At 42.8% G+C, this 16,973-nt stretch overlaps 1 protein-coding gene across 1 annotated transcript in view; it reads right to left on the bottom strand.

The window, feature by feature from the left end:
- Positions 1 to 16,973, bottom strand: part of svila (supervillin a) — a 70,704-nt gene that overhangs the window by 41,115 nt on the left and 12,616 nt on the right. The window contains 5 exon segments of the mRNA XM_051940797.1: positions 129 to 265; positions 853 to 917; positions 2,694 to 2,728; positions 4,101 to 4,991; positions 7,365 to 7,448. Of these exon segments, the coding sequence (XP_051796757.1) occupies positions 129 to 265; positions 853 to 917; positions 2,694 to 2,728; positions 4,101 to 4,991; positions 7,365 to 7,448 (1,212 nt within the window).

Raw genomic sequence — 16,973 nt, 5'->3', positions numbered from 1 at the left:
TGGGAACTAAGGTGCTGCTCTAGGTATATACTTCATACACACAAGAATTCAGCTGACTAACAAGACAATAAATAAAACTAATACGGCAAACTAGTTCTTACTTTAGCTGTAAACTAAATAATACTTACGTGGCTGCAATGACTACTTCCTCAGTGGTGACTGGCTGAGTTCTAGATCGGTCTTGTGTCCGTCTCAGTCTCCTGTCCACGGCTGCATTCCTGGACCGGGGTTTAGGAGCTCCGCCATCAGTGCTCTTCTCCAGCTCCTGAATGGGAATATTAGGGTATATAAATAAATCAACACAGCACTGCACCTCAACTTAACCCCTGTAGGACAGTCTGGGAGTAATGAAACACTGTTGAAACATATGAGGAACTTTAACAAAAGAAAATTAGCCCTCAAAGTGACAGTGGACTTGATTCAGTTGGCTGCAAGAGGAGATTATGTAGAGAAAAGCCGTGTTGACAAATTACCTTAATTAAAAGATTAAAAACAGATGACTGTTTACATTAAGATCACATCAATTACCAAAGCTGTTTGGAAATTAAACTATTTATTGACATGAGCTCAAGATACTAAGACTACAGAACATTTTTGGTGTCACTTTCACAGATGTGAAGTGTTCTCCATCAAAATGCTTGTTCCGGTGGAATGCTCCTTCTAGTCTGATCCATGCCAGCAATCTAAATTTTCATCTCCAAATCCTCAAAGTAATGAGAGGACAGAAAACAAACATCAGATAGGGTCAATGTTTGCTTCCTTAATGGGAAGCATATTTTCTGAGCTCGGTGTTTGGAACCAGCATGTAATCTGAAGAAACGAGAAGGCCAAAAGACTGAAGCTGAAACTCACTCTGAAGAGAGAGCGTTTGGCTGCTACGCTCAGTTTGGCCCGTTCATCTAGCTTCTCTTCGTCAACTACAAGAGAGGCAAAAAGGGGAGTTGTTACAATAAAACCTGGGGGTGTCTGTAAAAAGAACAGTCAGAAATATTGTAAATGCCCCCAACGAGTGGTGGCCTACTGATGGAGTCAGTCAAAAATTATCTCCAAAAAAACTACAGTAAATTTAAGCAAAAATACCAAGTTAGTAAATATAGGAAATGTGTTTGATAGAGCTATGTAACCATAAAAATATGGAGGAGTATTTAAGTCTGTGTTAACATTGTAGTTTTAGTAATAATTGCTAAATACAGAATGTCAGTGAGACACTGTAAAACAGAAGAAGATAATGTGACTTTGTGAGATGAACTATTCTACCTTTGTTTTTTTTTCCAAGAAAATTAAAATACTGAAAATCAATCACTGCATATTTACAGTGTAAATTACTTTTAAAGAACTATTTTTCTATTTTCACAGCAAATGTGCTGTTGAGTTTCAAAACTACCATGAAGTGCAACAAAATTGTTTTTTCTCAGAAATATTCCACATAAGGACATTTTCTTTTCTAATTGTACTTGCAATATATTTAAAAATCCTCTGGTAAACATCATTATATTTCCCTTCACTGTTACACACTACCAAAACCATCTGGCTAAATAGCTGGGAGCAAAGATAAACCACTAAACCTGCAGCTGGCGTCACTGAGAAGACTATGAAAAGCTAGACAGGTGTGAGAAGCATGGCTGCACACACACATTTTCTCTCTGCAAGACACATGACATCACCAAAAAACTATTCCCTTTGACTAAAGCTGCTGTGCTGAGCTCTGCTCCATATAATTCTTGTCTGGACAAAAAGGTTCCAGGCTGAGTGTGTTTATATAAAGCAGATGAGCTGCTGTGCTGTTATGCTACTGTGAGTTACATTAATGACTCTGTAAAATCCTACTTCAAAATGTCGTGCTTTCTCGTTAAAAAAATAAAATCTTAAAAAGGAGGTTTGGCCTCCACCCTTGTCTATTACTGGAGCTGTGATATGAAGCCACTGAGAAGCCACACTTTAGTCATTTGTGGCTCGCTAAAACTGAGGAGCTGCAGATAATTATCACACTCCTGTTGTTTTCATAGTCACACAGTTAAATTATTGAGTACTGTATAACAGATAATAGTCACTGAAATTCTCCATGTGTGATTAAGATTAAGTTTAACTGAAATGGAAAGAACCTCAGCTAAAGTATAAACTTAATTGTTGGTTTTTTATATTGCCATGATCTCATTCACTCAGCCACTCAAAGATAAAAAAAACCCCCACTGAGTAATTTCATTTACTCAGAGAGCTATGGTCGTATCTGCAAATTAAGAGTCTTTCAGTCAGTTTTTGATGACATTCATACCCTTCGAAGAATCTAAACTGTGCGGTGTTATGGTTTGATTTTGGTAGCATTAACATGACTCAAAATAACACCATGACACTGAAACACAATGTACATTTGATTCAACTGCCACAACACAAAACTGTATCACTTTTACAGGTGTAAATGTGTAATCGAACCACTACATAAGCAAGTAACTGCATGTCCCGAACAAGCAACGTCAATGATCAAAAACATTCTAGAGCCACACTAGCGGTGCTTGACCAATTATTTTACCAGAACTGAAAAGCAGCGGCAGTTTATTGGTTTTATTCTTTATTGATGAACAGCACGGTTTCTATATCTTGATAGAAAAAAGGTCTACTTTTTCAAGACAATTTTTGGTAAATATTCATTCACTGTTATATTCTAAAAGTCTAACTTAAAAAGAAAAGCTACTTACCTTCAGTGGCAGCAAAGTCTGAACTCACACAGGACCTTCAAAAGTGCAGAGAAAAAAATGACAATCAATAAAAGCTACTAGCACCCATACAGCAATACAAATTGAGTCATTTCAGAGGGAGGTGAGGAGTTAGAATAGAAGGCTAGTGGTAAAGGAGGTGAGGAGACAGTGAAAAGTAGTCTTTTCTAGTATGCTGGAAATGTGACGGTGTGAGTTAGGATAAGAAATGAAAAAGAGAAAAACAGAAAAGCAGACTAAGCTGGAGAATTAGACGGCATTACAGAAGTCTGTTCAGTTCCATGGTCTCAGGGAGCGATTACCCACAAAGGCCAATTCATGCCTCCTCAATCTGGTCACATGTGCTGACCACAGCCAAGACCCAATCAGAGGACCTTTGGCCTTTAAGCTTCCCTGTTTGCTAATTTTGTTAAAGTGAGGGACAAAATCAAGGACGGTAAGTGTGTTTGTGTTTGTATATGTGAGTGTGTCATTCCTACTAGCCTGTGGTAAACTATGATCCAGCTCATGGTACTGATCTGATTATGGACTTACTGCAAGCTGTAGAAATATTGATTGTAGACTGAACAGCAAACACTTGATAATTAATCAAGGCAGTTTGCCAAAGTTTGCTGAGAATTTCTGAGTATTAAAAAAAAACATTGTGTCATGATTTCATTAACATGCATGATCATGGGGACATCTTCCAGCATTTTTCCCACTCTCAGCCATGCATTCAATACCTATCAGTCTCCTGGCGTTCAGCAGAAGTGATGGGCTGTGTCCTAAACCTCTCTGAGGTCTTTCTACTCTCCCCAGGAAAGACATACTGTCGGGGCCTGCGCCCCCTGTTCCCTTCCCCTCTCCATGGGGCCTCGTGGCCCCCGAGTGCTCTGTCCCCCTCAACTTCACTGGAAGAGCCACCCAAGGAGAGGGATCAACAGACAAAAAAAACCCAACAGAAAGAGAAATACAGTGGGGTGAGGGAGAGATAGAGAGGGACGAGTAGCAAAAATGGAACTGTTTAAAAGCAGAGGTGTTGAATATTCAACCACAGCCCTGTTTTTTTAAATCAAGTATGTCAGCAAGGCCATGCAGATTTATTAACAGCTAAAGCAGACACACATTCATTGGCCCAAAGTAATAACCAAACAAGTCACAGTGGCGCCAACAATGTAGAAAAACAGACATCATACTGTAGGATTCTTAGTGGTGATTAATGCATGAATGTCATTTCTAAAGATTAGAAATTCCAACAGAATCACTGTGCTTTGATGTTAACGTCACACCAGACTAGTTGGTTGTTAGTCGCTCAGTAACCAGCTGATGTTAGGTAACAAGCATCAATGTAAGCTCCACAGCAGGCAGCCAGTGAGTAGCAGCAGTGCAGTGTTTTACTTTGCCACCTACAGCTTGTTCCTGCGGTGGTTTGGAGGAGTGGTTGTGCTCTCCATGTAGGAATGTCTGAGCTGGGCCACAGACACCCGGGTTTCCTGGGGACTCTCTCCATTGCTGAAACCCTCACCCTGCCTGACCTCTCGGTGGTCTTGAATCTGATGCTGCAGGTTCCTCTGATTGGACCCCCTAGGATTCCTAGCATCTGACAACGAGCAGTTCAAGGCTGTGCTGGATGTGGAGCTTCCTGGGCCAGTGTGTGATGCTCTGGGATGGATGTGGGTTGCAGCCAGCCCTTTGTGAATATAGATGGCATTTTCCCTCTCTCTGGGTCCACCTTCTGCAGACTGTGGATGAGAAGTGTGTTCTGCTTCATCGCACCTGAGTTTGTCTCTGGATCCTCCTCTTGCAGCGTCCTCTGCCTCAGCCTCCCTCGCCTGGCTAAGGGTTTGCACCCTGGACATCTCTAGGTCCTCTTCCCCTCTTCCTCTTCGTGGGTCCTCGGTACTCCTTTCCCTGCGTCGAATCTCTGAGGGCAGGACTGCTTTTCTGCTTCTCAGAAGGCCCTCTGTCTTCATGTCCTCGGACTCCTCAGTCTCTTCCGCCTGAAATTGTTGTGGTGGCTGACCGGCTCTAGATGTGGGACCAGAGGCCATGGACAGGTAACTGGGGTAACTGCCAACTTCCTGTCCTCCCTGGGAAGCAGAGCGGGTGAGCAGAGCTTGGGGATGATGGTGGGGGTGGGAGTAGGACTGCTGGAGGCCTGGTGGATCTGTGTGGTAGCGTGTAGAGATCTGGGGTTGATGTTGGAACTGTCTGCGATACACTGGGGCTTCTGTAACATTCCCAATGTCTGGGATTCTCTGGTGGCCCTCCTCTCTGGCAAGCCGCTCCCTAACTCGGATTCTTTCAGGGAGACAAAGGACTGGTTAGCATTTACAATAATTGAATACACAGCAGAGGTCTCACAGAAGCTCATAAAGACGACTGAGGTATCGGTCTAATAACACAGACAAACACAACAATCACGTCCTCCCCTCGAGGATCCTTGTGCGAATGCTTTTCAGAATAAGGGGAGGAGATGAGTTTTTCTCTTGTTTGATATTAGGGTACATGCCAAACCAATAGTTTCTGATAAATTATAGTGTGATCCTTATAATCAAGTACCAAAAATAGTTAAATATCAAATAAGGTTGACATAAATGTTTTGTCCTAATTTGATCAAACAATTCCTAAACCAGAACTTTGTTAACAGCCATGTGCCTTTGTTCAGGTTGCTACCTCATACAAGATTGATCAGCTGAATAGTTTAGCATGTTGTAGTAGATTGGATGAGTATTCTAATCCCTAAAAGTAAGCCATTATGTTGATTGTGAATTGGCCCTTTAGAGCACAGACCGTTTGTTATATTTTCTCTTTATTTGCAAAGTTGAGGCAATCTTGCTAAATTTCAAATATTTTGAGATTAAGAGAGCAGGCAGAAAAGCCCCTAATTTTATGTGAGTTTCACTCTCTGTGAACTCAAGGACAGTCTTAATGACAGAGAAAAAACTTTGCTCTAATGCAAATCTCTATGTTCCAGTTTATTGATATATATGAGGTCCTGCTCCTACCACAGTTATTTCTTTTTTTACATCGATTGGGGATGACATTCTTAGTTTTTGAACCACAGTTCCCACAAGGAAACACATACATGAATCACATTTCAGTTCTTTTCGAAACATTTTTGAAAATTTGCCTGATAAACTGACTTGCTAAATTAGCTGTTAGATATGCCTGTTTACACTGCAAACAGGAGATATGTGAACCTGTAACTGGAATACTTTGATACTTCAAACCCTAAAACACTGGGTCCAGTTGTTCAGAAGTAATGTTATCAGATTTCATCTATCAGTAGATCAAATCTTGGACAGAAAAATTGTAAATTCTGAGTAGATCATGTGACCTAGTCTTGGTTCTGACCTGGATGAGTTCTTCAGTATGTGTTGTTCAGAACTACTGAGTAGATTGGTGACCCATGATCCAGAAAATATGAATTATACTTATCTCAGCAGAAGGCTGAAATAAATTACTTTAAAATATGTTGAACAATGAAACATTTTCATCATGTAATATAAGACCTTAGCATTTGATTTGTTATCGTGACATTTGGGATGAAGCAGATACAATACACATTAGGCTGAGCATTTAGGTAAAGTAAAAAAATTTGTTCCCATAAATTATTCCCACAAATAGATGTGAATTTCAAGCAGAAAGAGTATACTTATATAAAATAAATTAGTTTTCTCTCATTTATCACTGTATATTAATTACAATGAGTGGGTCACTGCGTCTTCTAAAAACAGAGCTTAAACAGCTGGTGTCACCACAAATTAAGAAAAAATCTGAATGCACTTTAGTTTGTTAACTACTGGATTTTTTAAAAATCTAATTTAAACATGCGTTCCAAATATCTACAATGTATTTAAGAATAATGCTGGTATTATTGTTTTTTCGCGTCAGATGGATTAAATGACATTGAGCATGGAGGGTGGGTTTTTCTGTCTCTTCATAATAACACGTTAAGTGACCCAACACTCTCTATTGTACCGGGGGTCACATCTGTTTTCTATGATTTCAAAGCACACTTATTGACACCTGTTTGTGATGAACAATTACTAACATAATTCATATATATATATATATATATATATATAACGAACAATAAGCTTTTCAACACTGCTTGACACAAGCACTGAAATAGAAAATTTTGAAAACATAACCAGTCTTATTTTAGATAGCACCTACCACACCTATAGATAAATTGGCACAGATTTGGAAAATGTGGAGTATGCGTACTGTAGGCACAATTCCTATATGCATAGGTACTGATTATAACTAGTAGATAAATATGCAGTATTTCAACATCACTACCTGTGTTTTATCTGGCATTTCTTAGTTTTGATAAAAAAACGGTCAATGAAACAGTTGTTTTCACATGGGGATTAAGTCGAGCACAGCAACAGGTACATGAGAGATGAAGTTATGGTTCGAAGCCAAGAGGACTGGAGCTGGGGGCGGTGAAGATGAAAATGATGTCAGCTCACTCCCAAAGAGCGAAAGCAGAGATTCTTAAACATTTCTCTCTTCCAGTCAGCCCAGGATCCATAGAGCGAGAATGGAGTATCACCATAAAAGTTTAAGAAGCACTACTAGTAATGGTTGAGGGGTTTTGGTTAAGTCCAGCTGAATGGAAACACAGTAAGTGATATTGAGATGAGACAACCAGCCTGGGTTTACCTTGACGGCCAGTTGATGAGGGAGTGGGTGTCGCCCTCAGCGTCAGTCTGGAGGAACCAATCAGTGCTAAGTTTTGCCCTCACACTGCACCAATGGAAACCGAGCAGGAAACGTGAGTCAGTGGATGGATGTGTGTGTAACAATGTAGATTCAGCACTGATTTCCTTTCTTGGATCACACAGATACACCACTACATTTCACACACCACTGACTTCACATTGAGCTTGACCAGAGAGAAAATGGGTTGGGCCACCAGCAGGATCCTGAGAACAAAGTTCAACTCCCTGGTGAGACATTTCACTGTTACTGTGATTCTGGACGGGACTAAAAAGACTGGATAATAAATCTCTTGCTTAATATTCACTAAATCAGAAACAATGACCTCAAAAACACAACGTACTTAGAATAAATTAGATTTGGCCACAGAAAGAATGTGTTATGTGGAGAATCCATAGTAAAAATATGCATCACTGTATCTAGAGAGAAGGCTCACTGAAGTCAGGCCTCTATTTGCTTCAGTCTTATCTACTGAAGCAAATACTCAGAGGAAATGCCATCTCACTCTACCAGAACCAGATGAGTCATGAAGGCTCTCTGATGGTGAGTAAAGACAGATAGCCTGAACTGTTTCTTTAGGCACAGGTTTAAGTTCAATATAATCTAGGAGAATGCTCTTTAGTCATGGATACAGAAAGGGCAATAGGCAGAAAGCAATTTGTGAACCAAATGTCTTTTTTTAGTGATGCCAGAGTCTGAATTTAGGATCCAATTAAGAATTTCAACAGGACACAAATTCACATTTGATGGGAGCACGACTGAACAGTTGTAACCAATGCGTCTGAGACATGTATTATCTGTTTTATCATTTTGGTTCAAATCAGTAAGTTACAACTTATACTCTGCATATACCCTGCCAATCAAATTTAAACTTTGCAACAACAGCTTGTATACCACAGCTCAACAACCAACATAACCTATCATTTAAAAACAGTAAGCCGACTTGTCTTTATTATAAAGCTCAATAGTTAGTGTGACGGGATTATGATTTCATATTTTTGTTTTCAGAAATCATGTAAATATTGCCAGGTGTGGGTTAATCTGTTATTTCAACAAAAAACGACTTAATCCAAATGACTATATATACCTCAGATATTAGCATTTGTGCTAACAATACTAACAGGACTCAGTGCACTTTGGTTGATTTAGTTCATCTACAGATGTCATGGAGATTTTTCCTCACTGTGACCAATTAAAGAGCGAGTATGGTTTCAGGTAACCAAGAATTTCTTTGGACGACAATAGCCTCACAAACATGTGCTACATCTCAACTCTGTTTCCAGTTAAAGAGCTGTGTTACATCTCTTGCTCCCTTTGTTTGCTGTTCACCATTCTAATAGTAAATGCGTACAAATCAATCTTATAAGTGTGTAATGTATGTGGGGCTGCCATTAATGATCATTTTCATTATTGATTGTTTCATCAATAAAGGTGAAAATGCTCATTGTGATTTCATATCATGATTGTGTTGTTTATAAAATATGGAGTTAGAACAGTCTCATAATTCACAAATGCACACAGAAGAACTCACAAATGTAAACTGCAATCCACAAATGCACACAGAAGAATTCACACATGTGAACTGGGGTTCACAAATGTAAACTGCAATCCACAAATAAATTAAGAAAGTTCACAAATGTATTTCTGCATTCACAAACTGCTTTTGTGTGTGAATCTTTTTTGAGACTGCTCTGCCGTCAGCTCGATCCACAAATGCATTTTTTTCAACACGGAAGTTTCTGTAACCAATCAGATGTCTCCCTCCTTTCAGCCAATCACAAAAACTCACCCCACGTGGGGGTGGGTGTACTGTTCAGCCAATCATATGAACGCGTCCGCACAGCGTTATACTTCACCGTGTCATTGGGCTGAAGAGTGAAGTTTCAGATGTGATTACCACAGCGGATAATATAAACACATTTGTCCGACAAACAACAAATATTCATCCATCCGTTCTCTATACATGGCTTTAACGTACACAGCGCGACTCACATTTCCGGGTTCATTATTACACACACAAAAAAAGATTCCACAAAAAACGGCCATAATCCAACCTTGGACATCCAGATGACGCAAGCCAGTAAACTATTTTGTCCAAAACATGTCTTGAAGTCGGTATATAATCCACGAATCGGTCGTTTTAAAGGAAATGCACCTCGCGATGCGCGTCCAATATTCCCTGTATTTCTCGTCATATTTTTTTTATTTGTACAGAGAAAGGATGGATGGATATTAATTGTTTGTCGGACAAGTGTGTTTATATTACCCGCTGTGGTAATCACATCTGAAAGTGGTTTATACCGGCGGATTCATGAGAATCTAAGCTTTCCATCGGCGTATAATGTTTATATATTCGCGTTTGCAGTCTTCGGACATTCTTTAAATTTCTATGCAAATTAGTAAGTGTACCGCCGGCGGTACACTAAAGTTTAACGGGTTAAAAATGCTCGAGTTTGCGCTGCAAACTCCCAGCGCAAACTATATACTCCCAGTCCCGCTTGACTTCTCGCTCAGCTTTTGCCTCCAACATAAGCGTCGCCCACAAAAAACGTCACAATGTTTGTAAACAAATAAAGGGTCTATTGTCCCCATCAGACGCCATGGTCTCTCCGACGGGCAGCTTTACTCTTCAGCCCAATGACACGGTGAAGTATAACACTGTGCGGACGCGTTCATATGATTGGCTGAACAGTACACCCACCCCCACGTGGGGTGAGTTTTTGTGATTGGCTGAAAGGAGGGAGACATCTGATTGGCTACAGAAACTTCCGTGTTGAAAAAAATGCATTTGTGGATCGAGCTGACGGCAGAGCAGTCTCAAAAAAGATTCACACACAAAAGCAGTTTGTGAATGCAGAAATACATTTGTGAACTTTCTTAATTTATTTGTGGATTGCAGTTTACATTTGTGAATCCCAGTTCACATGTGTGAATTCTTCTGTGTGCATTTGTGGATTGCAGTTTACATTTGTGAATTCTTCTGTGTGCATTTGTGAATTATGAGACTGTTCTAACTCCATAATAAAACATCAAGGTCAACAACTTAAATTGAACTGTTGTCTGAACAGAGGCACTCGTAATAAAAAAAACAACTAATAATTTCACAGAAAAGGCGGTGTCTTGGTGCAGAGCTTTTTCCCTAAAAACCCTGGATTTGGGCAAAATTAAGTAATAAATCTGAGAAGGAAAGCTTTTGTTTAAAGGGACTGATGATCTTGTATAAAAGATGTTTCTCTTCATGAACAGGAAAAAATAGCTATAAAAGTGATTGTTCCTCAGAATATGTAACTACACCGCAAACATACAGTCACCACCAAGACCAATGTGAAGAACGTAGCTTGACATTAATGACTGACAGCTTTTGGAGAGGCTATTTTTAAGGGACATTACGTTTAACTGTGCCGAGTAAAAAGACAATTTCAAAGGTCAAGAATAAATTTTAAAATTCAAGGTGAGCTCATGGTTTAACAGTGACCTTTGTTCGCAACATTTTACGACAAGTCCTAATATGTAACTAATCATGCTAGACCCACTGAAAAGAGGCCTGAAAAGAGGGAGAGGGGAAGCGCTCCTATTTTCTTGTTTCTCCTTAGATCTTTTTTTTTTTTTTTTTTTTTTTTTTTTTAAATCAGACCCAGCTGTAGGTTCGAGATGTGATAGTGGAGTCGCACTGAGCTGCTCAGTAACACAACACCCATCCTGCACCACAGACACATATACCCCGGCCAAGTTTTGAAACCCAAGAGGGAGACTGAGGACAGAGAGAGGGGTGAGGCTACAAGAACAGAGATATGAAGAGAATGATGGTGTGGTCGAGTGTAGAGTCAAAGAATGCATCTGCATATACAGAATAACTGTATAGACTATAGTCTAGTCAAGATCATGGGCTGGACCAGCAGGTTGTTACATCTAACTAAAGAACAGAGATATATAGAGGCACACATGCTGATGATCAGTAGTGGAGCCAAAACACTCCTTAATAGTTCTCCTCTGCAGCGGAAACCAATTTATCAGTGTGGGATAACACCACTGAGACTTGTAAAGGCAAGTCGCTTAGGGTAATATACATGTTCTCTTTACGTTTCCATCAATTCGACAGAGGAAAGTTAAAAAATTACTTTCTGAAGACAAGTGTTTGAATGTATTTATTTGGTCTGAAAGAAAATTCAGGCTCATTACTATTTCAGTCTTTTATTTTTAGTTTTGGATATTACACTGCACTTCCCAGATTGAGCACTGAGATGCGAAGAAAAGGAAATTATGCTGACGGAATAAAGGAATAGACAGACATTTTGTCAAATTTGTCAGTGTGTATGGCCCACCCTGGGGCTAAATTGAAGTCAGTATGCAAGGAGGGCAGGTAACAAAATGCACTCTCTGGGTGAAAACGGTATAATCTCATTGAGCAGGAAACTATGTGTGCAACAGGGTCGGATGAACCCATTAGGGGGCCCTGGAGCAAAAAGTAACTATGCACCCCTGTGAATTTCACAATCCACATTGCCATGACCCTAGAAAAATTAAGTTTCCTAAGCTGGAAAACTATCTTGCCCCAGTTAGGTTAGTTTGCAATGTACTAATTTAATACACTTTGTTTGTAATACACACCAGTGAATCTGAACATCTACTGAGGAATTAAAAGGTACTTAAATTAGATTTTGATAAAGACCTGTCAACACAACAGGGCTCATATGAGATACACTATAAATACACAGGGCATTTACCATTTAAATATATATTTGTGTTTTTGTTTGTGCAAGTCATCAAATTACCACAAAGTAACTGTCACACTTACAATATGAAGTTTTTGGGAGCTCCAGAAGATCTGTTGCTTGGTAACACATGTCCCCTTTGTAATTTAGCCATGGTGCATGTGCAGTGGGATAGGTTTAAATTGAACCAAAACATTGACTGAAACCGTTGTGGATGTTAATGATGAAGAAAACAGCACATCCTTTTGCTACAGACACCTCCTAGCCCTACTGTCACTCTTTATTCAACTGCCATTGCGAGTTATCATGATTCAATAGCCTTTAATTATTGGTAACTGTCTGTCAGACACAATGTTCTCTTACCATTTTTTTTTTGTATACCAGACACCTTGATTCCATCAACATTTGTCATTGATAAGCAACTATGAGCAAACTGACCACTATTCTTCTCTGTATGTACGTACTGTCCCCTCCCAACTGTTTGATCAACTGCATAAAATGTTTGATTCTGTAAACTTTCTGGGTCGGTTTACCTTCAGATTCATACTCTGGGTAGCCCACTGTATACCAAAATATTACTCAACGCCCCACTACAGCAAATTTCACATGAGGACTTTGGGTACATTTTTTCAACATTAACAAAAAAATAACACTTTGGATAATAACTATTTGGGTAATCATAACCTGGAGAAAACAGTATTGTAGTGATTAACAACAATGACATTTTAATAGCCCCCTGATGAATCGCCACCTTATCATGTGGAGGGGTTTGAGCATCCCTGTGATCCTTGGAGATATGTTGTCCAGGGCAATAGCCCCTGGTAGGGTCTCCCAAGGCAAATTGGTCTTGGGGGAGGGACCAGACAAAGAGCCATTCAGAAAACCCTGATGACAATTACCAAAACGAAAGCCGCTACCTCGCCCGGACTAGGGAAACCCTAGTCCGGAGACCTCCCCAGATCTGGCTCCTGACTCTGGAGCCAGGTCTGGGGAGGGAGCTCGTAAAAGAGCACCTGGCGGCCGAGTCTTGGGGCCCCGTGGGGCTTGGTCGGGCACAGCCCTGAAAATGTAACACGGGGTCACCGCCCGGTGGGCCCACCACCCACCGGGCAGGAAATTGGGGTCAGGTGCTATGCCAACCAGGTAGTAGGCAGGAGCGGGCGTCTCGGCGTACCGCCCCCTGGTGGCGTAGACTAGCTCTGGGGACATGCAATGTCATCTCACTGGCGGGGAAGGAACCCGAGCTGGTGTGGGAGGTGGAGCGATACTGGCTAGATATAGTTGGGCTCACCTAACCTGGCAATAGCCAGATTAATCATTGTGTCGTTCTTGATAGTACTCCACAATATCAATCTGGGACCGCTCCATGTAAATCCGTTCGGAGGAAAGAGGCACGGATTGGACAATGCAACAGTATGTCCCGCCTCTGACAGGTTTGTTTTTAGCCAATCACAGGATCTTCACAACGAGCGGAGCCAATTGGTAGATTAAACTCTTACCAAAACCCGTAGGTAAAAAAGCACAAACATCTTTACCATCCAGAAATGCGCAAAGCGCCTCTCATTGTTCTTCCTTCAAAGAAGCGATAGGAGATTCGGCTAAAACTGACTTAATAGCAGCATCTACACGATCGTTGTCCTCCGTTGCCATGTTTGTTTTGATCTACTGGCGCTTGGTGTTGTCGTCACACCCAGATATCCCGCCCATTATCCCGCCCCACACACGAATACTGCTGCGTGATTGGTCCGAACCAACTTGGTGCTGTACGAAAAGTGAAGGCGGGAGCGGAGCAAGATGGTTTCTTGAGAGATTTGTGAACTCTCAAATATCGAGAGAAATCAACTTGCTGGCAAGGTTAGGGCTCACCTCCACGCACAGCAAGGGTTCTGGAACCAGAATCCTGGAGAGGGGTTGGACTCTCCTTTTCCGGAGTTGCTGAGGGTGAGAGGCGCCGGGTGGGTGTGGGGATACTCACGAGCCCCCGGCTCAGCACTGCCTTGTTGGAGTTCTCCCCGAGAACACGAGGGTTGCCTCTCTGTGACTTCGGGTTGCGGAGGGGAAAACTTTGACTGTTGTTTGTGCTTATGCACCCAACAGCAGTTTGGAGTATTTGGGCTTCTTGGAGTCTCTGGGTGGTGTCCTGGAAGCGATACCACCTGGGAATCCATAGTTCCCCTGGGGGACTTCAACGCTCATGTCGGCAACGACGGAGAAACCTGGAGGGGGGTGATTGGGAGGAACGGCCTGCCCCATCTGAACCCGAGCGGTGTCTTGTTATTGAACTTCTGTGCTAGTCATGGATTGGCCATAACGAACACCATGTTCGAGCATAAGGTTGCTCACAAGTGTACCTGGTACCAGAGCACCTTAGGTCAAAGGTCGATGATCGACTTCATAGTCACATCATCAGACCTGCAGCCGTATGTCTTGGACACTCGGGTGAAGAGAGGAGCAGAGCTGTCAACTAATCACCACCTGGTGGTGAGTTGGATCCGATGGCGGGGAAGACTGCCGGACAGACCTGGTAAACCCAAACGTGTAGTGCGGGTGAACTGGGAACATCTGGCGGAGGACCCTGTCAGTGGGGTTTTCAACTCCCACCTCCGGAAGACTTCTCCTACATCCCGGGGGAGGTTGGGGACATGGAGTCTGAGTGGTCCATGTTCAAAGCCTCATTGCAGAAGCGGCTGTTAGGAGCCGTGGCCTGAAGGCCACTGGTGCCTGTCGTCGCGGCAACCCAAGAACCTGCTGGTGGACACCTGCGGTGAGGGAAGCCGTCAGGCTGAAGAAGGAGGCTTTTCGGTCTTGGCGTGCTCGGGGGTCTCCTGAAGCAGCTGACGGGTACTGGTTGGCCAAAAGGGCGGCGGCTGCGGTAGTCACGGAAGCAAAAACTCTGGTGTGGGAGGAGTTTGGGGAGGCCATGGAGAAGGACTTTCGGCTGGCCTCAAGGAAGTTCTGGCAAACCATCCAGCGCCTCAGGAAGGGGAGGCAGGGATTTGCTCAGGCTGTATACAGTCGGAGCGGAGAACTGTTGACCCATACTGAGAACATTGTCGGGCGGTGGAAAGAGCACTTTGAGGAACTCCTTAACCCGGTAAACACGTCCTCTGTGGAGGAGGCAGAGCATGAACACTTGGGGGAATCTTCGTCCATATTTGTGGCAGAAGTCGCCGAGGTAGTTAAGAAGCTCCTTGGTGGCAAGGCGCCAGGTGTGGACGAGATCTGCCCTGAGATGCTGAAGGCTCTGGACATTGTTGGACTGTCTTGGTTGACACGTCTCTACAATGTCGTTTGGGCACGGGTACGGTACCTGCGAAGTGGCAGACCGGAGTGGTGGTCCCCATTTTCAAAAAGGGGGACCGGAGAGTGTGCTCCAACTACAGGGGTATCACATTTCTCAACCTCCCTGGGAAAGTCTACTCTAGGGTGTTGGAAGGGAGGCTCCGACTGTTTGTCGAACCTCGGATTCAGGAGGAGCAATGCAGATTCCGTCCCAGTCGTGGAACAGTGGACAAGCTCTTTACTCTTGCGGAACTGCTGAGGGGGTCATGGAAGTTCGATCTACCAGTCTACATGTGTTTTGTAGATCTGGAGAAGGCCTACGACCGTGTCCCCCAAGGGGCTTTGTGGGAGGCACTGTGGGAGTATGGGACACCGGGCTCATTGATACAAGCCATTCGGTCCCTGTACAACCAAAATATGGGGTGAGCCGTGCTTCCCCAAGCAAAGGAGTTCAAGTATGTCAGGATCTTGTTCACGAGTGATGGGAAAATGGAGCGTGAGTTGGACAGGCGGATCGGTGCAGTGTTAGCAGTAATGAGGGCATTGTATCAGACTGTTGTGGTGAAGAAGGAGCTGAGCCATAAGGCGAAGCTCTCAATTTACCAGTCCATCTATGCTCCAACCCTCACCTATGGTCAAGAGCTCTGAGTAGTGACCGAAAGAACAAGATCGCGGATACAAGCGGCTGGAATGAGCTTCCTTGGTAGGGTGGCTGGGCTCAGCCTTAGAGATAGGGTGAGGAGCTCAGACATCCGGAGGGAGCTCGGAGTAGAGCCACTGCTCCTTCGCGTCGGAAAGAGCCAGTTGAGGTGGTTTGGCCATCTAATTTGGATGTCTCCAGGGAGACTTCCTCTGGAGGTTTTCCAAACAACGTCCGCCTGGGAGGAGACCCCGGGGCAGACCCAGAACATGCTGGAGGGATTATATATCTTGTCTGGCCTGGGAACGCCTCGGCATCCCCCACGAAGAGCTGGAAAGCGTCGCTGGGGGGAGGGATGTCTGGAATGACCTGCTTCACCTGCTTCACCTGCTTCACCTGCTGCCTCTGCGACCCGGCACTGGATAAGCGGTAGTAAATGGATGGATGGATGAGCATTTTAATAGATGAGGACAGGACAAAACTGTCCTTTTTGGATGCACTACAAGTCCTGATCAGCATTACTGAATAGTGAATCACTCAACATATTTTCTAAGAGAAGCAACAGCTTTAACAAAAATGCAACAGCTCGGCAAGTAAAAACTCCTGTGGGAATTTAGAAAGTATACCACTTTCCTATTCTGAACAGATTCATCTGAAAACCCTGGAATAAAAAGCAACTCACATGCGCATTTTGCAATAATCTGTCCAGCTGCAGGTCTGTTCCAAAACATGCTTAGGGTGCTTGAACTGATATGAAACACTATTCCACCAAGAGGACAATCAGGGCTGGACGCCACCCAAACAAAAGCTCTTCAGGATTCCACTAAAGCTACATGTGAACAGAGCTACATTGTTACAGAGCTGCAGGTTATTTAACTCTGAGCAGAAACGGAAGGACAGTTTGTCTTTTCTGTGTGC

The sequence above is a fragment of the Acanthochromis polyacanthus genome, chromosome 20 (genome assembly GCF_021347895.1).
Source record: "Acanthochromis polyacanthus isolate Apoly-LR-REF ecotype Palm Island chromosome 20, KAUST_Apoly_ChrSc, whole genome shotgun sequence".
Taxonomy (NCBI): Eukaryota; Metazoa; Chordata; class Actinopteri; family Pomacentridae; genus Acanthochromis; species Acanthochromis polyacanthus.
Note: the sequence above shows the minus strand (reverse complement) of the source record. Positions and strands in the feature narration are given on the sequence as shown.